At 50.5% G+C, this 27,079-nt stretch overlaps 1 protein-coding gene across 5 annotated transcripts in view; it reads right to left on the reverse strand.

The window, feature by feature from the left end:
- apba2b (amyloid beta (A4) precursor protein-binding, family A, member 2b) overlaps positions 1-27,079 on the reverse strand; it is a 91,054-nt gene that overhangs the window by 39,646 nt on the left and 24,329 nt on the right. For 4 of the 5 annotated variants that reach the window (XM_072492631.1, XM_072492633.1, XM_072492632.1 and 1 more), the window contains exon 2: positions 1,176-2,119. In XM_072492631.1, coding sequence (XP_072348732.1) covers positions 1,176-2,057 — 882 coding nt within the window. In that variant the 5' untranslated portion in view covers positions 2,058-2,119. Of the gene's footprint in view, positions 1-1,175; positions 2,120-8,111; positions 8,296-27,079 lie in introns of those variants that run through there. The other variant, XM_072492630.1, reaches the window with a different exon arrangement.

Consider the following 27,079-nt stretch of genomic DNA (forward strand, 5'->3'; position numbering starts at 1 on the left):
ATCAGTCTGCGTTCTCCCTTCTCAGTCAACACCTAGCAATAATATCTATGTATCTGTCTGTCTTTTTATCCAAACATTAGCCAAACAGGGGCTGGTTTAGCACAGGGCTAAATAGCTGGCTTTGAAAGCAGACCAAGGCAGGCCAACAGCACGGTTTAAATCCCGTACCAGGCTCCCAGAACAGGCGCCGGAATGTGGCGACTAGGGGCTTTTCACAGTAACTTCATTAAAACCTACTTGTGACAATAAGCGATTTTCATTTTCATTTAATTTCATACTTTCCAAACGCTGCATAGAGACCCTCTGGAAGCAGCCATTTGACCTGAATGGGAAGAGTGAAACATGGGAACGCTGTTCACTGCTGATACGGGAGGGAACAGTGATTGAAATAACAGCAATTGACCGAGGATTTGAACACATTCACCTGGACCCGGCGAGACAGTTACAGAGGGAGCGTCACATTATATCCCTTTAAATATCTGGAATCAGAGGGCAACCCAGTCGTATTTACTTCCACTCAAAACGTTACAGAATATGGGATGAGTGTTTAAAATATTAATTATGTTCTAGATTTTTTTAATGTTACAGATATATTAAATACCTATCCTCATTTCAAAAAACTATTAGTACCACCGATTTGTTAAACTGTTCACTCTCTCTGTACGTGCTCCATCTCAATATATTAAAGAACTTACATCATTTTATATCTGCCATAATAATTATAAAGAGACACAAAAAAGTTCACTTGTTCATTTAAATACATCACTGGGGGAATTGGGTCATCACGGACAGGATAAATTTGGTTTCCAGCTTGGTTATGCCCTGACCTCGGAGTCCCACAACACAAACTGATTCAGAGAACCCAGCAATCCGCAATCCATTCCTCATTCCTGCTGCCTTAACAGAGTCTGAGAAATTCAGCGGCCAAGATTTCTGCTCCTGATCTCTATTCAACGTTCCCTGCAGTGAGTGGGGACATGGAGTAAAGTGTAGGATCCCACCTTCCACAGTTGAATAGCCTGCCAACACCATCTGTTCATATTGGGAGAGATACTGGGACGTAAAGGGCAAGGGGCAGCTGCTGAGGAATTCCAGAATAAACCAGAACATTCAGGAGAGGAAGGGGAGAAATGATTTTTAGTTGATGAGGAAGTGTTGGTTGTGGTGATGTGTACCTGCCCAGAGTTCCATTGCTTGCGTTCCTCAGAGTTACTCAGCCCAGGCTTTTCAGTGAAGGGAGTCTCGCCACTTTTCCCGTCGCTGGCTGATGCCTGGCAGAGTCGGGGTCGGCCCTCCCCTCTCGCGTGACAGCCGGCCTGCTTTCTGTCTAACTTCCCCTTCACCGCCTCCTCCAGATTCTGCTCTCCAACACTGTTCAAACTGCTCACACTCATACTCATTTTGATCTCAGCTACGATCTGATCAATGTCCTCCTCTGCATCCTCTGCGTCCACTTCAAATTTGCTGCATTGGTGCCAGGATGCCTGAGGGGACTGAGCGATGTGCTTGGAGGGGGAATACTCCCGGGGAGTTCCTTCACTGCTGCCAATCCCTTCACTGCTCATTTCAGCATGAGCTACAGTACTGTCCGATTGCTCAAGCTGACCATCCCCGTCACAACCATGGTCTTCACACTCTTCAGTCATCGGTTGGGAATGCCCATTAGATTCTGCCCAGGCCTCTTCTACAGCTTCCTGACAGTCATCAGCTGCTCCTGCAGACATATCCTGAGTTCTGTAGTCCTCTCCGATGCACCCTATGTCTTCCAGATAACTGTCTTCCTCAGGACAGTATCTAATATAATAAGTCACTCCTTCCTCCTCCTCAGGCAGACCTTCATCGTAATCTTCCTCTTCCTCAGAAGTATTGTTTACGTAGTCAGAGCTGGAGTCACCATCCCCTGGGTTGTCACAGGGATTGGTATCCACAACAATGGCAGAGGATTCCTTCCCATCCTCCTGCCAATCTTCAGAGGGCTGATGTTTTGGTTCCTCCTGGCAGTGAGGGGGAGTGGAGGAAGGAGCCACCCCAGGCTCCACCAAGCTGCTTGCCATCATCACCAGCTGCAGCCGGTTAGAATCACCGTCCCGTCACATCCCAGTCCTGCTTCAGAGTTGACCTGCGGTAAAGAGAAAGGTATCAGTGCAGAATAACAACAACTACTCCAACGCCTTCACATCATAAATCTTACAGGAAATAGAGATGGGCCTGGAACAGAATCACCATCAGGCACTTTCTAACAGACCATTCCGTGACATTCCTCAAGACAGAATGCTCATTATCAAAGGGTACACTGCCAACTTTCAGATTGGGCAGCGGAATCCCTCTTCTCAGCAACCAGGGAAACACCTCCTTTGCGGTTATCCATGTTTATTGTTTTGTCTGCATCAGGCATTGACTCTCACTGAGGTACGGGTTCCACACACACTGACTCTCACTGGGGTATGGGTCCCACACACACTGACTCTCACTGGGGTACGGGTCCCACACACACTGACTCTCACTGGGGTACAGGTCCCACACACACTGACTCTCACTGGGGTACGGATCCCACACACACTGACTCTCACTGGGGTACGGGTCCCACACACACTGACTCTCACTGGGGTACAGGTCCCACACACACTGACTCTCACTGGGGTACGGATCCCACACACACTGACTCTCACTGGGGTACGGGTCCCACACACACTGACTCTCACTGGGGTACAGGTCCCACACACACTGACTCTCACTGGGGTACGGATCCCACACACACTGACTCTCACTGGGGTACGGGTCCCACACACACTGACTCTCACTGGGGTACTGGTCCCACACACACTGACTCTCACTGGGGTACGGATCCCACACACACTGACTCTCACTGGGGTACGGGTCCCACACACACTGACTCTCACTGGGGTACGGTGCCCACACACACTGACTCTCACTGGGGTACTGGTCCCACACACACTGACTCTCACTGGGGTACGGGTCCCAAACACACTGACTCTCACTGGGGTACGGGTCCCACACACACTGACTCTCACTGGGGTACGGGTTCCACACACACTGACTCTCACTGAGGTACGGGTTCCACACACACTGACTCTCACTGAGGTACGGGTTCCACACACACTGACTCTCACTGGGGTATGGGTCCCACACACGCTGACTCTCACTGAGGTACGGGTTCCACACACACTGACTCTCACTGGGGTATGGGTCCCACACACACTGACTCTCACTGGGGTACGGGTCCCACACACACTGACTCTCACTGGGGTATGGGTCCCACACACACTGACTCTCACTGGGGTACGGGTCCCACACACACTGACTCTCACTGGGGTACGGATCCCACACACACTGACTCTCACTGGGGTATGGGTCCCACACACACTGACTCTCACTGGGGTACGGGTCCCACACACACTGACTCTCACTGGGGTACGGATTCCACACAAACTGACTCTCACTGGGTTACGGGTCACACACACACTGACTCTCACTGGGGTACGGGTCCCACACACACCGACTCTCACTGGGGTACGGGTCGCACACACTGACTCTCACTGGGGTACGGGTCCCACACACACTGACTCTCACTGAGGTACGGGTCCCACACACACTGACTCTCACTGGGGTACGGGTCACACACACACTGACTCTCACTGGGGTACGGGTCCCACACACACTGACTCTCACTGGGGTACGGGTCGCACACACTGACTCTCACTGGGGTACGGGTTCCGCACACACTGACTCTCACTGGGGTACGGTGCCCACACACACTGACTCTCACTGGGGTACGGGTCCCACACACACTGACTCTCACTGGGGTACGGATTCCACACAAACTGACTCTCACTGGGGTACGGGTCCCACACACACTGACTCTCGCTGGGGTATGGGTTCCACCCACACTGACTCTCACTGGGGTACGGTGCCCACACACACTGACTCTCACTGGGGTATGGGTTCCACCCACACTGACTCTCACTGGGGTACGGGTCCCACACACACTGACTCTCACTGGGGTACGGATTCCACACAAACTGACTCTCACTGGGGTACGGGTCCCAAACACACTGACTCTCACTGGGGTACGGGTCCCACACACACTGACTCTCACTGGGGTACGAGTCCCACACACACTGACTCTCACTGGGGTACGGGTCCCACACACACCGACTCTCACTGGGGTACGGGTCCCACACACACTGACTCTCACTGGGGTACGGGTCCCACACACACTGACTCTCACTGGGGTACGGGTCCCACACACACCGACTCTCACTGGGGTACGGGTCCCACACACACTGACTCTCACTGGGGTATGGGCCCCACACACACCGACTCTCACTGGGGTACGGGCCCCACACACGCCGACTCTCACTGGGGTACGGGCCCCACACACACCGACTCTCACTGGGGTACGGGTCCCACACACACTGACTCTCACTGGAGTGCGGGTCCCACACACACCGACTCTCACTGGGGAACGGGTCACACACACACTGACTCTCACTGCGGTGCGGATTCCACACACACTGACACTCACTGGGGTACAGTTCCACACTGACTCTCACTGGGGTACGAGTCCCACACTGACTCTCACTGGGGTACGGGCTCCACACACACTGACTCTCACTGGGGTATGGGTCCCACACACACTGACTCTCACTGGGGTACGGTGCCCACACACACTGACTGTCACTGGGAGACGGATTCCACACAAACTGACTCTCACTGGGGTACGGGTCCCACACACACTGACTCTCACTGGGGTACGGATTCCACACAAACTGACTCTCACTGGGGTACGGGTCCCACACACACTGACTCTCACTGGGGTACGGGTCCCACACACACTGACTCTAACCCTAATCCTAGCCAGAATTGACATGACCCTTTATTGGTGAAGTCTCCAAATGAAGTTGTGCTTTTTTTGAACCCACTCCTCCCAGTTGCTGGGACGTGGATTCTTTTCCATGCAAGCTCTATGGCTGGTTTGTGGATGAGCTGCAAAACAAGGGTGGGATTCCCCGGCCGTGTCCGCCTGGCGACTGGAGAATCCAGTCTGCCCGCGGTCACTGGACGTCTGTGTTGTCGGTACACACTCATCCTTCCTTCCTAAAGTGTGGTGACCAGAACTGGACACAATGTTCTAGTTGTTGCCAAATTTGTTTTAAGAAGGTTCAGCATAACTTCCCTGCTTTTGTACTTAATCTCTGAAACCCCAAATTCCATATTTGCTAATTACTTTTTCAATCGGTTTTGTCACCTGTAAAGATCAATGCAGGTGACCCCTTAATTACTACACACCCGCACATTCTTTAAAACTATGCCAGGCTGGCACAGTGGTTAACAGGGGCAGCACGGTGGCACAGTAGTTAGCACTGCTGCCTCAAGGCGCCAGGGACCCGGGTTCATTTCTGATCTCGGGTGACTGTGTGGGGTCTGCACGTTCTTCCCGTGTCTGCGTGGGTTTCCTCCGGGTGCTCCGGTTTCCACCCACAGTCCAAAGACGTGGGGTTACAGGGATAGGGCGGGGGAGTGGGCCTAGGTGGGGTGCTCTTTCAGAGGGTCAGTGCTGACCCAATGGACCGAACACCTCCTTCTACACTGGAGGGATTCTATGATTTATCAGTTTCCAAATCTCTGAACCACCACAAACCAAGAAATTGGAAGATTATGGCAAGTTCTTCTGCCGTCTCCACCCCCACATCCTTTAGCAACCTGGGATGCATATTTTATGGATCAAATTACTGACCCATCCTAAGGATACTCAGCCTGTCCAGTTCACCATTTCTGTTAATTTTCACCCCACCCATTACCTGTGCCATCTGTATCGCTGTTTCTAACGATACTGGGTTAGTTTTGTTTCCTTGTGAAACACTCGGTGCTCATTAAACATTCTATTTGTGGCCTGCATAACTCAGCACACACCATCCTCTTTGCCGCTCGTACCTAGCCACTTATTACCCATTTACTATTATTGTCCACAGCACAGTGACATTCCCCATTACTACATCTACAGTCCAGAGCCCAATCTCAGCTGCCCAACCAAACCACTGTTCATATCTCTAGCCCACAGCCCCTGCCCATCGCTCCCTTCCAGCTCGTTGTCCAATACTGCAGCAGTCCCTCAGTAATGACCCTCTGACAGTGCAGCACTCCCTCAGTACTGACCCTCTGACAGTGCAGCACTCCCTCAGTACTGACCCTCTGACAGTGCAGCACTCCCTCAGTACTGACCCTCTGACGGTGCGGCACTCCCTCAGTACTGACTCTCTGACAGTGCAGCACTCCCGCACCACTGACCCTCTGACAGTGCTGCATTCCCTCAGTACTGTCCCTCTGACAGTGCAACGCTCCCTCAGTACTGACCCTCTGACAGTGCAGCGCTCCCTCAGTACAGACCCTCTGACAGTGCAGCACTCCCTCAGTACTCACCCTCTGACAGTGCAGCACTCCCTCAGTACAGACCCTCTGACAGTGCGGCACTCCCTCAGTACTGACCCTCTGGCAGTGCAGCAGTCCCTCAGTACAGACCCTCTGACAGTGCGGCACTCCCTCAGTACTGACCCTCTGACAGTGCAGCACTCCCTCAGTACTGACCCTCTGACAGTGCGGCACTCCCTCAGTACTGACCCTCTGACAGTGCAGCACTCCCTCAGTACTGACCCTCTGACAGTGCGGCACTCCCTCAGTACTGACCCTCTGACAGTGCAGCATTCCCTCAGTACTGACCCTCTGACAGTGCAGCACTCCCTCAGTACAGACCCTCTGACAGTGCAGCACTCCCTCAGTACAGACCCTCTGACAGTGCAGCACTCCCTCAGTACAGACCCTCTGACAGTGCGGCACTCCCTCAGTACTGACCCTCTGACAGTGCAGCGCTCCCTCAGTACTGACCCTCTGACAGTGCAGCACTCCCTCAGTACAGACCCTCTGACAGTGCAGCACTCCCTCAGTACTGACGCTCTGACAGTGCGGCACTCCCTCAGTACTGACCCTCTGACAGTGCAGCACTCCCTCAGTACTGACCCTCTGACAGTGCAGCACTCCCTCAGTACAGACCCTCTGACAGTGCAGCACTCCCTCAGTACTGACGCTCTGACAGTGCGGCACTCCCTCAGTACTGACCCTCTGACAGTGCAGCATTCCCTCAGTACTGACCCTCTGACAGTGCAGCACTCCCTCAGTACAGACCCTCTGACAGTGCGGCACTCCCTCAGTACTGACCCTCTGACAGTTCAGCACTCCCTCAGTACAGACCCTCTGACAGTGCAGCACTCCCTCAGTACAGACCCTCTGACAGTGCAGCACTCCCTCAGTACTGACCCTCTGACAGTGCAGCACTCCCTCAGTACTGACCCTCTGACAGTGCAGCACTCCCTCAGTACTGACCCTCTGACAGTGCGGCACTCCCTCAGTACTGACCCTCTGACAGTGCGGCACTCCCTCAGTACTGACCCTCTGACAGTGCAGCACTCCCTCAGTACTGACCCTCTGACAGTGCGGCACTCCCTCAGTCCTGACCCTCTGACAGTGCGGCACTCCCTCAGTACTGACCCTCTGACAGTGCGGCACTCCCTCAGTACTGACCCTCTGACAGTGCGGCACTCCCTCAGTACTGACCCTCTGACAGTGCGGGGCTCCCTCAGTATTGCAGCAAGTGTTGGCTGGATTTTATCGAATGGAGGAATGGTGACATCTGATGCAGCAGTGTTCACTGGCCGGGGCTAAGGGTGCAATTTCTGTAAAATTTTCAATGCCTGAAATAACGACTCTACAGCCTAGCTGGTAACTATGGAAACAGAAACATGCCATTGTTCTATCTGTTCTACAGTCCAGAGCCAAGGCTTGTAGTGAAGCCCTTCACTGAATCTCTCAGTGCCTCCATTTTCAGTCTGTCTAATCTCGGTAACAGTTGGGACAATGGATGCACGGAGCCCTCGACTGCAGCCCAATTGTGGGCCATGAGAGTCCTGTGACTGGGGACAGTGCTGTTCAGCGTGGGAGGACAATTGAAGCACAATACCTGCCAACTATGAGATTCACCAGCCCCGCTAACTCACACAGATACACAAACAATATTCCAGACAAAAAAAATCCTTCACCTTCTGCTCTCCCCGATCAGCCGAGACCCAGGAGACTGTGACAGGGAGATTAATGTCCTGAAGCCAATCCTGCTCCGAATTGAGGGAAATTCTGGATAGTTTAGCACCGATTCCCGTAAATAGCAGAAATTTCACGACAACTGGCAGTCAGCAATATCTGCAGCTGGGCCCAAATGGGAGCGGTGATAAATAATTCATGGCCCTCGCTCTCAAACACATTTCATAGCACGCAATTGTAAGGATTTCATTGTCAGTGTACAAATGGGTTTATTTTAACATGCAGACATCGGAGAAACTGAACAGAAACATCCCTGAAACTGAACAGGAACACATTTGATTTCTCCCAGATGCTAATCTCACTTCTCTCTTTCCGAGTGCCAGGCCAGCTGTGCATTCCTAGCACTTTGTTTTCAGACTCATTTCCTCGATTTCTGCCCTTTCTCTTAATCCCATTATTTTAGAAAAATCTTGATGTTTATCGGAATAAAATATACAGGGTTGGGGTTAGTACAGACAACGCAGACAATACAGGTCCTGTCTGATGGAACAATGATGGTGCATTAACATAGGGGCACAGGGACTTCCGGGTGCGGCGATGACCAGCTGAGTCGCACGTTTCGGCAGCTCCCGGTGAAACGGACTTTTGGGCTCTTGATAGGAGCCCCAACGGCAATTTTGACGGCTAAAAACACTGTGCGGTAAACCAGAAGGGAATCCCCCCTGGATACGGATGAAAAAAGGAGGAGAAAGTGGCCGGATTGCAGTGGATCCTTTAGAACAGCGGCAAGGAAGGCAAGCAAAAACCAAGATGGCGTCGGAAGGTGGCAGTTTAACATGGGGCCCTGAACAACAAGAGTTCTTGAAATGCTGTGTGGAAGAGCTCAAAAAGGAAATGAAGAAAGAGCTGTTGGCCCCGATACTACAGGCAATCGAAGGGCTAAAGGAGGAACAAAAGACCCAGGAGCGGGAGCTTCGGGTCGTGAAGGCAAAGGCAGCCAAGAATGAGGACGATATACAGGGCCTGGTGGTGAAGACGGAGATGCATGAGGCACATCAGAAACGATGTGATGAAAGGTTGGAGGCACTGGAGAACAACGCAAGGAGGAACAACCTGAGGATTCTTGGTCTTCCTGAAGGTGTGGAGGGAGCGGACGTCAGGGCATATGTGAGCACGATGCTGCACTCGTTAATGGGAGCGGAGGCCCCGGCGGGTCCGTTGGAGGTGGAGGGAGCATACCGAGTGATGGCGCGAGGACCGAGAGCAGGAGAAATTCCCAGAGCCATAGTGGTGATATTCCTCCGTTTTAAGGATAAAGAAATGGTCCTTAGATGGGCAAAGAAAACTCGGAGCAGTAAATGGGAGAACGCGGTGATCCGCGTTTATCAAGACTGGAGTGCGGAGGTGGCGAGAAGTAGGGCGAGCTTTAATCGGGCCAAGGCGGTGCTTCATAAAAAGAAGATAAAATTTGGAATGCTGCAACCGGCAAGACTGTGGGTCACATATCGAGGAAGGCACCACTACTTTGAGACGGCGGATGAAGCGTGGACTTTTATTGTGGAAGAAAAACTGGAATGAGCGGGTTATTAAAAAGAACGTTTGAACAAAGTGGTGGGTCGAATGTGGGGGGCGAAGAGGGGGGTTAAAAAGGGCGGAAAGAGGAGTTTTATGTACTAATCCTGCGATGTGGTAACTTTTCTCTCTTCCACAGGTGGTGATGGGGGGAGGAGGGGAGGTGGAGGAGATGGGGCGTTGGCCATTGGGGGTGGGGCCAAGGGAGAAGCGCGGGCTTGGTTCCCGCGCTATGATAATCATGGCGGGAATAGAGAAGCAGGAAGGAGGGGGCGTCGCACGGTGCGAGCCGAGGTCACGGGGGGAAGCCGAGGTCGGCCAGAGTTTGCTGACTTCTGGGAGCAACATGGGGGGAGTAATTACGCTAGCGGGGGATCTAGCGGGGGGGGGGGGGGGGGGTGGGAGGGGGGAATTACTGGGTTGCTGCTGCTGGGGAGAGGGGGGAGCTGATATGGGAGGGGATGGGCGGGGGGGCACCGCCTGGGGGAGATACAGCTGCGTGGGATCCGGGTGAGGAGCTGGAAAAAGGTGATGGCTAATCGACAAGTGGGGGGGGGGGGTAGGAAGCCCCCCAACCCGGCTGATCACGTGGAACGTGAGAGGGCTGAACGGGCCGATAAAGAGGGCACGGGTACTCGCACACCTTAATAAACTTAAGGCAGATGTGGTTATGTTACAGGAAACGCACCTGAAACTGATAGACCAGGTTAGGCTACGCAAAGGATGGGTGGGGCAGGTGTTCCATTCGGGGCTAGATGCGAAAAACAGGGAGGTGGCTATATTAGTGGGGAAGCGGGTAATGTTCGAGGCAAAGACTATAGTGGCGGATAACAGGGGCAGATACGTGATGGTGAGTGGCAAACTACAGGGGGAGACGGTGGTTTTGGTAAACGTATATGCCCCGAACTGGGATGATGCCAATTTTATGAGGCGGATGCTAGGACGCATTCCGGACCTAGAGATGGGAAAGCTGATAATGGGGGGAGATTTTAATACGGTGTTGGAACCAGGGCTGGATAGGTCGAAGTCCAGGACTGGAAGGAGGCCGGCAGCAGCCAAGGTACTTAAAGATTTTATGGAGCAGATGAGAGGTGTAGACCCGTGGAGATTTAGCAGACCTAGGAGTAAGGAGTTCTCGTTTTTCTCCTATGTCCATAAAGTCTACTCGCGAATAGACTTTTTTGTGCTGGGAAGGGCGTTGATCCCGAAGGTGAGGGGAACGAAGTATACGGCTATAGCCATTTCGGATCACGCTCCACACTGGGTAGACTTGGAGATAGGGGAGCAAACAGGAGGGCGCCCACCCTGTAGAATGGACATGGGACTAATGGCGGATGAGGGGGTATGTCTAAGGGTGAGGGGGTGCATTGAAAAGTACTTGGAACTCAATGATAATGGGGAGGTCCAGGTGGGAGTGGTCTGGGAGGCGCTGAAGGCGGTGGTTAGAGGGGAGCTGATATCAATAAGGGCACATAAAGGGAAGCAGGAGAGTAAGGAACGGGAGCGGTTGCTGCAAGAACTTTTGAGGGTGGACAGACAATATGCGGAAGCACCGGAGGAGGGACTGTACAGGGAAAGGCAAAGGCTACATGTAGAATTTGACTTGCTGACTACAGGCACTGCAGAGGCACAATGGAGGAAGGCACAGGGTGTACAGTACGAATATGGGGAGAAGGCGAGCAGGTTGCTGGCACACCAATTGAGGAAAAGGGGAGCAGCGAGGGAAATAGGGGGAGTGAGGGATGAGGAAGGAGAGATGGAGCGGGGAGCGGAGAGAGTGAATGGAGTGTTCAAGACATTTTATAAAAAATTATATGAAGCTCAACCCCCGGATGGGAGGGAGAGAATGATGGGCTTTTTGGATCGGCTGGAATTTCCCAAGGTGGAAGAGCAGGAAAGGGTGGGACTGGGAGCACAGATCGAGGTAGAAGAAGTGGTGAAAAGAATTAGGAGCATGCAGGCGGGAAAGGCCCCGGGACCGGATGGATTCCCAGTCGAATTCTATAGAAAATATGTGGACTTGCTCGCCCCGGTATTGATGAGGACCTTTAATGAGGCAAAGGAAAGGGGACAACTGCCCCCGACTATGTCTGAAGCAACGATATCGCTTCTCTTAAAGAAGGAAAAGGACCCGCTACAATGCGGGTCCTATAGACCTAGTTCCCTCCTAAATGTAGATGCCAAGATCCTGGCCAAGGTAATGGCAATGAGAATAGAGGAATGTGTCCCGGGGGTGGTCCACGAGGACCAAACTGGGTTTGTGAAGGGGAGACAGCTGAACACGAATATACGGAGGCTGTTAGGGGTAATGATGATGCCCCCACCAGAGGGGGAAACGGAGATAGTAGTGGCGATGGATGCCGAGAAAGCATTTGATAGAGTGGAGTGGGATTATTTGTGGGAGGTGTTGAGGAGATTTGGTTTTGGAGAGGGGCATGTTAGATGGGTGCAGCTGTTGTATAGGGCCCCGATGGCGAGCGTGGTCACGAATGGACGGGGATCTGCATATTTTCGGCTCCATAGAGGGACAAGGCAGGGATGCCCTCTGTCCCCATTATTGTTTGCACTGGCGATTGAGCCCCTGGCGATAGCGTTGAGGGGTTCCAAGAAGTGGAGGGGAGTACTTAGAGGAGGAGAAGAACACCGGGTATCTTTGTATGCGGACGATTTGTTACTATATGTGGCAGACCCGGCGGAGGGGATGCCAGAAATAATGCGGATACTTGGGGAGTTTGGGGATTTTTCAGGGTATAAATTGAACATGGGGAAAAGTGAGTTGTTTGTGGTGCATCCAGGGGAGCAGAGTAGAGAAATAGAGGACCTACCGTTGAGGAAGGTAACAAGGGACTTTCGTTACCTGGGGATCCAGATAGCCAAGAATTGGGGCACATTGCATAGGTTAAATTTAACGCGGTTGATGGAACAAATGGAGGAGGATTTCAAGAGATGGGATATGGTATCCCTGTCACTGGCAGGGAGGGTGCAGGCGGTTAAGATGGTGGTCCTCCCGAGATTCCTCTTTGTGTTTCAGTGCCTCCCGGTGGTGATCATGAAGGCTTTTTTTAAAAGGATCGAAAAGAGCATCATGGGTTTTGTGTGGGCCGGGAAGACCCCGAGAGTGAGGAAGGGATTCTTACAGCGTAGCAGGGATAGGGGGGGGCTGGCACTACTGAGCCTAAGTGAGTATTATTGGGCCGCTAATATTTCAATGGTGAGTAAGTGGATGGGGGAGGAGGAGGGAGCGGCGTGGAAGAGATTAGAGAGGGCGTCCTGTAGGGGGACTAGCCTACAGGCTATGGTGACAGCCCCATTGCCGTTCTCACCGAGGAACTACACCACAAGCCCGGTGGTGGTGGCTACACTGAAGATTTGGGGACAGTGGAGACGGCATAGGGGAAAGACTGGAGCCTTGGGGGGGTCCCCGATAAGAAACAACCATAGGTTTGCCCCGGGGGGAATGGATGGGGGATATGGAATGTGGCAAAGAGCAGGAATAACGCAACTGAAAGATCTGTTTGTGGATGGGAAGTTCGCGAGTCTGGGTGCGCTGACCGAGAAATATGGGTTGCCCCAAGGGAATGCATTCAGGTATATGCAACTGAGGGCTTTTGCGAGGCAACAGGTGAGGGAATTCCCGCAGCTCCCGACACAAGAGGTGCAGGACAGAGTGATCTCAAAGACATGGGTGGGGGATGGTAAGGTGTCAGATATATATAGGGAAATGAGGGACGAAGGGGAGACTATGGTAGATGAACTAAAAGGGAAATGGGAAGAAGAGCTGGGGGAGGAGATCGAGGAGGGGCTGTGGGCAGATGCCCTAAGCAGGGTAAACTCGTCGTCCTCGTGTGCCAGGCTAAGCCTGATTCAGTTTAAGGTATTACACGGGGCGCATATGACTGGAGCACGGCTCAGTAAATTTTTTGGGGTGGAGGATAGGTGTGCGAGGTGCTCGAGAAGCCCAGCGAATCATACCCATATGTTTTGGTCATGCCCGGCACTACAGGGGTTTTGGATGGGGGTGACAAAGGTGCTTTCAAAAGTAGTGGGGGTCCGGGTCGAACCAAGCTGGGGGTTGGCTATATTTGGGGTTGCACAAGAGCCGGGAGTGCAGGAGGCGAGAGAGGCCGATATTTTGGCCTTTGCGTCCCTAGTAGCCCAGCGTAGGATATTGCTAATGTGGAAAGAAGCCAAGCCCCCGGGGGTGGAGACCTGGATAAATGACATGGCAGGGTTTATAAAGCTAGAGCGGATTAAGTTCGTCCTAAGAGAGTCGGCTCAAGGGTTCACCAGGCGGTGGCAACCGTTCGTCGAATACCTCGCAGAAAGATAGATGGAATGGAAAAAAGAAGGCAGCAGCAGCAGCCCAGGATCGGGGGCGGGTGGGTGGGTGGGGGGGGCGGGGAGGGGGGGGGGGGGGGGGAGGAGGAACCAGAAGGACTCTCAGGGTTGTTAATATATACTGTATAGTATGTATAGGTCGTTGCTACAGATAATTATATATTGGACTGTTAAATTATATTTTTGGAGAGTGTTACTTGTGACAAGGCAGTTGCCAATTAGGGCTAGTTTTCATTTTTGTTATTTATTATTTATTCATTTTCTGTTTATAAAATAGGTCATTGTTATTTGTGTTGTTATAATATTGTGTAAAGGATGCACAATGTACTGTGTTGGTTGACCAAACATTTTCAATAAAATATTTTTTTTAAAAAAACAAGGGGCACAGGGGTAAGAGGCTGAGGGAGGGATGGGTGGGGAAGAAAGAAAAAGGAAAAGATACAAAATTCAGCCTCCATTGCTAGCCACGGCTCAAATTAGGAAGATAGGAGCAGGGGCAGGACAGTCACTTAGATCGAGCCTGCTCCGCCATTTAACTAGATTATGGCTGATTTTCTACATCAAAGCCATCTTCCTGCTCCATCCCCACATCCCTTAATGTCATGGGTTTGGAGAAATCAATTGCCCTCTGCTTTGAACAGACTCAGTGATTGAGCTTCGACAGCCCTCTGGGGTAGAGGATTCCAAAGGTTTTCCACCCTGAGTGAAGATTTTCCTCTTCACCTCATCCCTAAATGGGCCACCTCGTTTTCTGAGACAGTGTTCCCTGGCTCTAGCCCCCCACCCCCAGGGGCCACATCCTTCCTCCATCCACCCTGGAGAGCCCGTTACGAATTTTGTACATTTCAATGAGATCACATCTGTCTTATAAACTCCAGAGAATACGTTTTTAAAAATAAATTTAGAGTACCCAATTATTATTTTTCCAATTAAGGGGTAATTTATCGTGGCCAATCCACCTACCCTACACATCTTTGGGTTGTGGGGGTGAGACCCACGCAGACACGGGGAGAATGTGCAAACTCCGCACGGACAGTGACCCGGGGCCAGGATCAAACCCGGGTCCTCGGTGCCGCAGTCCCAGTGCTAACCACTGTGCCGCGTGCCGCCCATCTCCAGAGAATACATGACCAGTCTCCTCAATCCTTCCCTGTTGGAAAATCCCAGCATCCCTGGGATTAGTCTGACAAATCTCTGTTGCACTCCAGTGAAGTACTGAGGGGTGCAGCACTGCCAGAGGTGCTATCTTTCTGATGAGACATTAAATAGAAGCATCGATCCCGGCTCTGAGTCACTGTCCGTGTGGAGTTTGCACATTCTCCCCGTGTCTGCGTGGGTTTCGCCCCCACATCCCAAAGATGTGCAGGGTAGGTGGATTGGCCACGCTAAATTGCCCTTTAATTGGAAAAAATGAATTAGATACTCTAAATTAAATAAATAAATAAATACATAAAAACAGATTCTCGGGTTATTATCACACTGCTGTGTGTGGGATCTTGCAGTGCACAAATTGACTGCGGCGTTTCCTGCATTACAACGATGACTACATTTTAAAAGTACTTAATTGGTTGGAAGGGCTTTGGGATGTGGTTGTAAAAGTCTGAGCTGGATCTCACTCAACGGGAATGCAGCTCCGAGACTTTGGGCCATGGAGTGCTGGCTCTCTCTCTGCCTCGCACTCCCAGTTAGTGAGACTCCCTCCGAGGGTTGTTCCTTGGGCTCTTCTGACTTTTAATCTGAAAGATGGCTCTGATATTCAAAGAGGCACATGTGTCCTGGAAATGTGTTGCCGAGTTTTCGGAAGGGGATGTTGAGGGATGGGAAGGCAAAAGGGAAAAATCATCTTCATCATGAGCTGTCTTCAGGAAATAAAGATCATCCCATTGTTAATCCTGATCAAGCACACTTACTCTTTAACAGGCTCCACTCAGCCTTGTATGGAGACACAGTAATATTATCACAAAACCATAAATGGAGCAGAATTTCATAGTATTTTAAGCTTTATCCGGATTACCGACTAAAAGTACCAGGGACATTTGGAGATATGCAGAAATATTAGGCCATGTCAGCACTGAATGCAGTGCGACAGTCAGTAACTGAGTCAGGAAGCTGGGGGCATGATAATCTCTCTCCCTCTCTCTTTCGGCATCATCCTTACTTCTATTTTATTGAATCTATTATGATCAGTGATCCTCTGAACTATCCTTTCTTAATGTTCCTAATATTAGGGCAGCACGGTAGCACAGTAGTTAGCACAGTTGCTTCACAGCTCCAGGGTCCCAGGTTCGATTCCCTGCTGGGTCACTGTCTGTGCGGAGTCTGCACGTTCTCCCCGTGTCTGCGTGGGTTTCCTCCAGGTGCTCCGGTTTCCTCCCACAGTCCAAAGATGTGCAGTTTAGGTGGTTTGGCCATGTTAAATTGTCCTTAGTGTCCAAACAGATTGGCTGGGGTTGCTGGGTTATGAGGATAGGGTGGGGCGCTCTTTCCAAGGGGCAGTGCGGACTTGATGGGCTGAATGGCCTTCTTCTGCACTGTAAATCCTATGATTCTGATCAAGATGGTGAGCTTCTCACCTCCATCAGATCCCCCTCCGAATTGGCTGCAAACCCAAGCATGGTGTTATCGTTCAATTCCTCACGTTTTTCCAACCTTGCTGTTGTTCTACATTGTGAGCCTTGACCCTTCACATGGGTCACTCACCTGTTTCGTCACTCAATTAGATAATGGGGGGGCAGCCATCTGAACGTATTTACCAGCATTGGATCCAGAACACCCGATATCCCAGCCCAGCAAAAATCTATCAATCCCAGTCGTGAAAGCTCCAATTAAACCCCAGCGTGCATAGTTTTGATGAAAGATTCCGAACATCCAAATCTGGAGTAGGCCACATTCCTGCCCGCCCCCGATAACCTTTCGCCCCCTTGCTCATCAAGAGTCCATCAGGCTTTCCATTAAAAATATTCAAAGATTCTGCTTCCACTGCCTTTTGAAGAAGAGAGTTCCAAAGAATCACGGCCTTCAAGAGAAAACATTTCTCTTCATCGGTCCTAAACTTTATTCTGAAACAGTGACCCATAGTTCTAGATTCTCCCACAAGAGGAAACATCCTCTCCACGCCCACCCTGTTAATACCCCTCAGGATCGAATCAAGTTTGCTCTTACTCTTCTAAACTTCAGTGGATACAAGCCTAGCCTTTCCGAACTTATCAGAAGACAAGAAGACTATTCTAGGTATAAGTTTAGTAAAATTTCTCTGAACTACTTCAAAAATATTTACATTCTTCCTTAAATAAGGAGACCAATACTGTACAGGGTACTCCAGATGCAATCTCACCCATGCCCTGTATAATTGAAGTATAACTTCTAACTTTTAACATTCAATTTCTCGCACACTAAACAATAACTCTATTTACTTTCCCAAATACTTGGTGTACTTGTGCAAAGAATCTATATCTTCAACAACTATATACTTCTTAAAAAATTAGACAGACATCAAATTACTTGGACACTCTCATGAGCTTTTTTTAAAAAAAGATCGACAAGTTCACTTTGGTCTGTGAGCAAGCTGCCTTTTCCCAATAAATCACACAATTTTCAGCTAGATGTCCAGCACGACACCTGGTGAGATATGAGTTATTTTGCTTACTTGAGCTAAAGTAAAAAAACGCATTTTTCAGATCAGGGGTCTCCTGCTGATTGCCTGAAATCATCAGGAAGTAGCACCACCAACTATCACAAAGAAATATTAAGGAAAGCACATGAAAATGCTACAGCAAGGCATACGGGGATATGGAAAACTCAGGCGCGGATAAACCAACTTTTTTTTAAAAAACTGGTCAGGTCTTCACTGGAGCGTGGTGTAGTTTTGTAAACGTGCCAGATAGTGGGAAATCCACAACCTACAATCAAACCAGTAAGTTTTATTCCCAGGGCTGTTATTGCTGAACCATTTAGTAGGACATTAGTAGATTGTGTGGGACTGTTAATGAAAACTGAGGGAAAGCAGTATATCCTGACCATTATGTATATGCCAACTTGATTTCAAGGTCATCCCTTTGAGAATGATTACAGCTAAGGTTGTGGTAGAGAAATTAACCAAATGCTTTACTCAATATGGAGAAGCAGTCGGGACAAGGTTCCAGTTTTATGTCTAAATATTTTCAAAACATGATGAATAGGCAAAGTCCGCGATGTATCATCCAGACACAGGGAGCTTCAGAGAAGAACTATCAAACTCTCTAAAGAATGATTAGAGCACATAGTCATGAATATCCTCATGATTAGGACAAAGGACTGGACTTTCTTTTACTTACTACCCAAAATTCACCTATTGTATCTATTGGTCCTTTTGAATTAATTTATGGCCATGAGATAAAGGGTCCTCTGAAATTGGATTGGATTTGTTTATTGTCACGTGCACCAAGGTACAGTGAAAAGTATTTTTCTGCGAGCAGCTCAACAGATCATTAAGTACATTAAAAAATTAATCAAATTAATCAAAGAAAAGTTTCAGGGACAGAGAGAGGACTCCTGGACGTGAGGTTGTGTGTCAGTGTTTCAGGAACGGCTGACGGGAGCCTGCAAAGTGGCTCACGAACATCTGAAAATTTCACAAAGATGAAGGAATGGGAAGGTAAGCAAGCAGAGACCCGAACATTTCAACCAGGGGATGAAGTGTTATTGTCTCGACGGGAGGAACCTCTGAAACGTTCAGTGGTGCATACAAGGTAATTAAGAGGGTTGGTAAAGTAAACTATTTTTGATAGACACCCCAGATCACAGGAAAAATATTCTACTGTGTCATATCAATAAGTTAAAACAAAACCATCGCTGGGAGGAGAAGGAGGGGTAGGTATGTCAGGCAGTATGTCAGGCAGTAAGTGCCGGAGAAGACCAGACAGCAAGAGTGAGGCAGAAGGAGACTTAGACAGTTGGCCAATTGAACCTCCAATTATCCAGTTAGCTAATACTGAAATATTCAGACAGTTAGGAACCAGGGGCGAAATTCTCCGGTATCGGCGCGATGTCCGCCGACCAGCGCCAAAAATGGCGCAAATCAGTCGGGCATCGCGCCGCCCCAAAGGTGCGGAATCCTCCACATCTTGGGGGGCCGAGCCCCAACCTTGAGGGGCTAGGCCCGCGCCGGACTAATTTCCGCCCCGCGCCGGACTAATTTCCGCCCCGCCAGCTGGCGCGGAAATGACATTGCCAGGCGGCGCATGCGCGGGAGCGTTAGCGGCCGCTCACGGCATCCCTGCGCATGCGCTGTGGAGGGAGTCTCTTCTGCCTCCGCCATGGTGGGCTAAACAGCTGGCTTGTAATGCAGAACAAGGTTCAATTCCCGTACCGGCCTCCCCAAACAGGCACCGGAATGTGGCGACTAGGGGCTTTTCACAGTAACTTCATTGAAACCTTCTTGTGACAATAAGCTTTTATTATTATTATTACAAGATCAACTGAGGACCCGAGTGAGAGAAATTTAGAATTTGGAATGTAGAAATTTTAATAAGAAGGGTTATGCACCTCGATCTTCTAATACTGTTTCCCGTTAGCCAGCCAATCTTCTATCCATGCCAATATGAGCCATTATTTTCTGCAATAACCTTTGATGTGACACCTTATCAAATGCTTTCTGGGAATCTAAGTGTAGTACATTCACCATTATTGACCTGAAACATTAACTCTATTGCTCCACAGGTGCTGCCTGACCTGTTGGGTATTTCCAATATCTTCTGATTTTATTTCAAATTTCCAACATCTGCAGTATTTTGCTTTTCGGTTTTCCTGGGACGGAGTTTCAGATTTCCAATTCTAAATGGTTTTGATCTCATTCCTGTTCTGGGCCCTGTGCCCAGAGGAAAAGATTTCTCTCCATCGACTCAATATTTAAAAAATAAATTTAGAGTATCCAGTTCATTTTTTCCAATTAATTTAGCGTGGCCAATCCACCTACCCAGCACATCTTTGGGTTGTGGGGGTGAAACCCACGCAGACACGGGGAGAATGTGCAAACTCCACACGGACAGTGACCCAGAGCCGGGATCGAACCTGGGACCTCGGCGCCGTGAGGCAGCAATGCCACCGTGCTGCCCCTCTATTTGATTATTTTATACATTATTGACCTGCTGTGAAATGGGTCATCGACAAACTTCTTTCTCCTTGTCCTACAGCAAGCAGTGTCTCTCTCTCCCAGGCCTGCCAAATATTCCTTATTCCACCTAAAACAGGTGATCCAGACATTCGTCTCTGGCTGAAGATCATGTTTCTCTTTTTATCAGCCACTACCTCAAATTCCCATTGCACAAGAAACACAGCTATTTAAGGGAGTGAGCAGTGCAGTATAATTAAGGCCTACTTGTTTACAAAAACAAGTCTTAATAAAGAATATTTTTTGAGGACAGCTCATTTCCGTTCCCACATTTTCAGAATTTTCGAAAGTCTCACAGGCTTTAAGTCAGCTTAAGATTTCTATTAAACAGAAGAGAAGATCCGGCTGCCAGTTTGCACACATTCTGCACAGCTCAGCTGATGCAAGTGGCTCACTGCCATCACAGTTTGAACTCAGTCAGCAGCTGCTATATTCAGCCCATGTTCCTCGATTCTCTTCTGTTTACCCCGCTCCCCCAATTCCTTTCTGCCCCTTCCATGCTCTCCCTCCCACCCCAGTCCTTTGCAGAATTTCTACCCTGGACTGATGGGTTCAACGCTATCCTGAGTTCCCTAGTATACTCTCTTGTAAATCAACATTCACTATTGTGTAGCCTGGTGTCCTTCTGATTAGCTGCACCACTTACAGAGAGAGCTCCGTAATCAGCATTGATCATCAGTGACTCTTTGTTGGATGTTCGCCTGGTATCACACCGAGTAGATACACACTGACTCCAGTACCACTTGATGCTAACACTGACCTTCCCTTCCAGTTATATACAGAAATTGGTACCAACCAAGTGACTAATTCTCAACACAACAATACAGGGACAGTAATTCTTCTATTTCCTCACGTACTGACTGAGAGGTGAACACTGAGCGAAACAACGCTTCCTATTTACTTTTGGTTAATGCAGAGCTTGCCCCCTGCGTCACTAATCAGACATTCGCACAGGGGTGAAACACACACAATTCATGTATCACACGCATCACTATCACTACAGTTACAGAAAAGTCCAACACTAGATTGGAGTGATTAGGTCTGAGGTACAAGACCAGAGTGTATACACCGGTTACTCTATATCACTGGGATTAATGTACTAGAGGGTGGAGGTCACTACACAATACTAGCACACAGTGTTGGTGGTTACAGATTTGTCACAGTACTGGCGAGGACAGGTCTGTCACAGTGTAACACTGGGGTACAGTACTGGTGAGGACAGGTCTGTCGCAGTGTAACACTGGGATACAGTACTGGTGAGGACAGGTCTGTCACAGTGTAACACTGGGGTTCAGTACTGGTGAGGACAGGTCTGTCGCAGTGTAACACTGGGATACAGTACTGGCAAGGGCGGGTCTATCCCAGTGTAACACTGGGGTTCAGTACTGGTGAGGGCAGGTCTGTCGCAGTGTAACACTGGGTTTCAGTACTGGCGAGGGCGGGTCTATCCCAGTGTAACACTGGGGTACAGTACTGGTGAGGATAGGTCTGTCACAGTGTAACACTGGGATACAGTACTGGTGAGGACAGGTCTGTCACAGTGTAACACTGGGATACAGTACTGGCGAGGGCGGGTCTGTCACAGTGTAACACTGGGATACAGTACTGGCGAGGGCGGGTCTGTCACAGTGTAACACTGGGATACAGTACTGGCGAGGACAGGATGTCACATTGTAACACTGGGATACAGTACTGGCGAGGGCGGGTCTGTCACAGTGTAACACTGGGGTACAGTACTGGTGAGGACAGGTCTGTCACAGTGTAACACTGGGATACAGTACTGGTGGGGATAGGTCTGTCACAGTGTAACACTGGGATACAGTACTGGTGAGGACAGGTCTGTCACAGTGTAACACTGGGATACAGTACTGGCGAGGGCGGGTCTGTCACAGTGTAACACTGGGATACAGTACTGGCGAGGGCGGGTCTGTCACAGTGTAACACTGGGGTACAGTACTGGCGAGGACGGGTCTGTCACAGTGTAACACTGGGGTACAGTACTGGCGAGGACAGGTCTGTCACAGTGTAACACTGGGATACAGTACTGGTGAGGACAGGTCTGTCACAGTGTAACACTGGGGTACAGTACTGGTGAGGACGGGTCTGTCACAGTGTAACACTGGGGTACAGTACTGGTGAGGACAGGTCTGTCACAGTGTAACACTGGGATACAGTACTGGTGGGGACGGGTCTGTCACAGTGCAACACTGGGATACAGTACTGGCGAGGACAGGTCTGTCACAGTGTAACACTGGGATACAGTACTGGTGGGGACGGGTCTGTCACATATAACACCGGGATACAGTACTGGTGGGGACGGGTCTGTCACAGTGTAACACTGGGATACAGTACTGGCGAGGAAGGGTCTGTCACATATAACACTGGGATACAGTACTGGTGAGGACAGGTCTGTCACATATAACACTGGGATACAGTACTGGTGAGGACCGGTCTGTCACAGAGTAACACTGGGGTACAGTACTGGTGAGGACAGGTCTGTCACAGTGTAACACTGGGGTACAGTACTGGCGAGGACGGGTCTGTCACATATAACACTGGGATACAGTACTGGTGAGGACCGGTCTGTCACAGAGTAACACTGGGGTACAGTACTGGTGAGGACAGGTCTGTCACAGTGTAACACTGGGGTACAGTACTGGTGAGGACAGGTCTGTCACAGTGTAACACTGGGATACAGTACTGATGAGGACAGGTCTGTCACAGTGTAACACTGGGGTACAGTACTGGTGGGGACGGGTCTGTCACAGTGTAACACTGGGGTACAGTACTGGTGGGGACAGGTCTGTCACAGTGTAACACTGGGATACAGTACTGGTGAGGACAGGTCTGTCACAGTGTAACACTGGGATACAGTACTGGTGAGGACAGGTCTGTCACAGTGTAACACTGGGATACAGTACTGATGAGGATAGGTCTGTCACAGTGTAACACTGGGGTACAGTACTGGTGGGGACGGGTCTGTCACAGTGTAACACTGGGATACAGTACTGGTGAGGACAGGTCTGTCACAGTGTAACACTGGGATACAGTACTGGCGAGGGCGGGTCTGTCACTGTGTAACACTGGGGTACAGTACTGGTGAGGACAGGTCTGTCACAGTGTAACACTGGGATACAGTACTGGTGGGGACGGGTCTGTCACAGTGTAACACTGGGATACAGTACTGGTGAGGACAGGTCTGTCACAGTGTAACACTGGGGTACAGTACTGGTGGGGACGGGTCTGTCACAGTGTAACACTGGGATACAGTACTGGTGAGGACAGGTCTGTCACAGTGTAACACTGGGGTACAGTACTGGTGAGGACAGGTCTGTCACAGTGTAACACTGGGATACAGTACTGGCGAGGGCGGGTCTGTCACAGTGTAACACTGGGGTACAGTACTGGCGAGGGCAGGTCTGTCACAGTGTAACACTGGGGTACAGTACTGGCGAGGGTGGGTCTGTCACAGTGTGACACTGGGATACAGTACTGGCGAGGACAGGTCTGTCACAGTGTAACACTGGGGTACAGTACTGGTGGGGACGGGTCTGTCACAGTGTAACACTGGGATACAGTACTGGTGGGGACAGGTCTGTCACAGTGTAACACTGGGATACAGTACTGGTGAGGACAGGTCTGTCACAGTGTAACACTGGGGTACAGTACTGGTGAGGACGGGTCTGTCACAGTGTAACACTGGGGTACAGTACTGGTGAGGACAGGTCTGTCACAGTGTAACACTGGGATACAGTACTGGTGGGGACGGGTCTGTCACAGTGCAACACTGGGATACAGTACTGGCGAGGACAGGTCTGTCACAGTGTAACACTGGGATACAGTACTGGTGGGGACGGGTCTGTCACATATAACACCGGGATACAGTACTGGTGGGGACGGGTCTGTCACAGTGTAACACTGGGATACAGTACTGGCGAGGAAGGGTCTGTCACATATAACACTGGGATACAGTACTGGTGAGGACAGGTCTGTCACATATAACACTGGGATACAGTACTGGTGAGGACCGGTCTGTCACAGAGTAACACTGGGGTACAGTACTGGTGAGGACAGGTCTGTCACAGTGTAACACTGGGGTACAGTACTGGCGAGGACGGGTCTGTCACATATAACACTGGGATACAGTACTGGTGAGGACCGGTCTGTCACAGAGTAACACTGGGGTACAGTACTGGTGAGGACAGGTCTGTCACAGTGTAACACTGGGGTACAGTACTGGTGAGGACAGGTCTGTCACAGTGTAACACTGGGATACAGTACTGATGAGGACAGGTCTGTCACAGTGTAACACTGGGGTACAGTACTGGTGGGGACGGGTCTGTCACAGTGTAACACTGGGGTACAGTACTGGTGGGGACAGGTCTGTCACAGTGTAACACTGGGATACAGTACTGGTGAGGACAGGTCTGTCACAGTGTAACACTGGGATACAGTACTGGTGAGGACAGGTCTGTCACAGTGTAACACTGGGATACAGTACTGATGAGGATAGGTCTGTCACAGTGTAACACTGGGATACAGTACTGATGAGGACAGGTCTGTCACAGTGTAACACTGGGGTACAGTACTGGTGGGGACGGGTCTGTCACAGTGTAACACTGGGGTACAGTACTGGTGGGGACAGGTCTGTCACAGTGTAACACTGGGATACAGTACTGGTGAGGACAGGTCTGTCACAGTGTAACACTGGGATACAGTACTGGTGAGGACAGGTCTGTCACAGTGTAACACTGGGATACAGTACTGATGAGGATAGGTCTGTCACAGTGTAACACTGGGGTACAGTACTGGTGGGGACGGGTCTGTCACAGTGTAACACTGGGATACAGTACTGGTGAGGACAGGTCTGTCACAGTGTAACACTGGGGTACAGTACTGGTGAGGACAGGTCTGTCACAGTGTAACACTGGGATACAGTACTGGTGGGGACGGGTCTGTCACAGTGTAACACTGGGATACAGTACTGGTGAGGACAGGTCTGTCACAGTGTAACACTGGGGTACAGTACTGGTGGGGACGGGTCTGTCACAGTGTAACACTGGGATACAGTACTGGTGAGGACAGGTCTGTCACAGTGTAACACTGGGGTACAGTACTGGTGAGGACAGGTCTGTCACAGTGTAACACTGGGATACAGTACTGGCGAGGGCGGGTCTGTCACAGTGTAACACTGGGGTACAGTACTGGCGAGGGCAGGTCTGTCACAGTGTAACACTGGGGTACAGTACTGGCGAGGGTGGGTCTGTCACAGTGTGACACTGGGATACAGTACTGGCGAGGACAGGTCTGTCACAGTGTAACACTGGGGTACAGTACTGGTGGGGACGGGTCTGTCACAGTGTAACACTGGGATACAGTACTGGTGGGGACGGGTCTGTCACAGTGTAACACTGGGATACAGTACTGGTGAGGACGGGTCTGTCACAGTGTAACACTGGGATACAGTACTGGTGAGGACAGGTCTGTCACAGTGTAACACTGGGGTACAGTACTGGCGAGGGCGGGTCTGTCACAGTGTAACACTGGGGTACAGTACTGGTGAGGATAGGTCTGTCACAGTGTAACACTGGGATACAGTACTGGTGAGGACAGGTCTGTCACAGTGTAACACTGGGATACAGTACTGGCAAGGGCGGGTCTGTCACAGTGTAACACTGGGGTACAGTACTGGTGAGGATAGGTCTGTCACAGTGTAACACTGGGGTACAGTACTGGTGGGGACGGTCTGTCACTGTATAACACTGGGATACAGTACTGGCGAGGGCGGGTCTGTCACAGTGTAACACTGGGGTACAGTACTGGTGAGGATAGGTCTGTCACAGTGTAACACTGGGGTACAGTACTGGCGAGGACAGGTCTGTCACAGTGTAACACTGGGATACAGTACTGGTGAGGACAGGTCTGTCACAGTGTAACACTGGGGTACAGTACTGGTGAGGACAGGTCTGTCACAGTGTAACACTGGGATACAGTACTGGCGAGGGCGGGTCTGTCACAGTGTAACACTGGGATACAGTACTGGTGAGGACAGGTCTGTCACAGTGTAACACTGGGGTACAGTACTGGTGAGGATAGGTCTGTCACAGTGTAACACTGGGGTACAGTACTGGTGAGGATAGGTCTGTCACAATGTAACACTGGGGTACAGTACTGGTGAGGACAGGTCTGTCGCAGTGTAACACTGGGGTACAGTACTGGCGAGGGCGGGTCTGTCACAGTGTAACACTGGGGTACAGTACTGGTGAGGACAGGTCTGTCACAGTGTAACACTGGGATACAGTACTGGCGAGGACGGGTCTGTCACAGTGTAACACTGGGATACAGTACTGGTGGGGACAGGTCTGTCACAGTGTAACACTGGGGTACAGTACTGGTGGGGACAGGTCTGTCACAGTGTAACACTGGGATACAGTACTGGTGAGGACAGGTCTGTCACAGTGTAACACTGGGGTACAGTACTGGTGAGGACGGGTCTGTCACAGTGTAACACTGGAATACAGTACTGGCGAGGGCGGGTCTGTCACAGTGTAACACTGGGGTACAGTACTGGCGAGGGCGGGTCTGTCACAGTGTAACACTGGGGTACAGTACTGGATCAGAGACACAACGAACAGGCATGAACCCAGTTTGGACACGGGCTGATGGCTGACTTGTTTTTTCTTCTTCTAATCTTCCTGTTGCTTCTGCAGGGCCCAAAAATCAGTAATAATAATAATAATAATCGCTTATTGTCACGAGTAGGTTTCAATGAAGTTACTGTGAAAAGCCCCTGGTCGCCACATTCCAGCGGCTGTTCGGGGAGGTCGGTACGGGAATTGAACCCGGTGCTGGCCTTGTTCTGCATTACATGCCAGCTGTTTAGCCCACTGGTCTATGCCAGCCCCAGATTTG

Source organism: Scyliorhinus torazame, chromosome 30 (genome assembly GCF_047496885.1).
Source record: "Scyliorhinus torazame isolate Kashiwa2021f chromosome 30, sScyTor2.1, whole genome shotgun sequence".
Taxonomy (NCBI): Eukaryota; Metazoa; Chordata; class Chondrichthyes; order Carcharhiniformes; family Scyliorhinidae; genus Scyliorhinus; species Scyliorhinus torazame.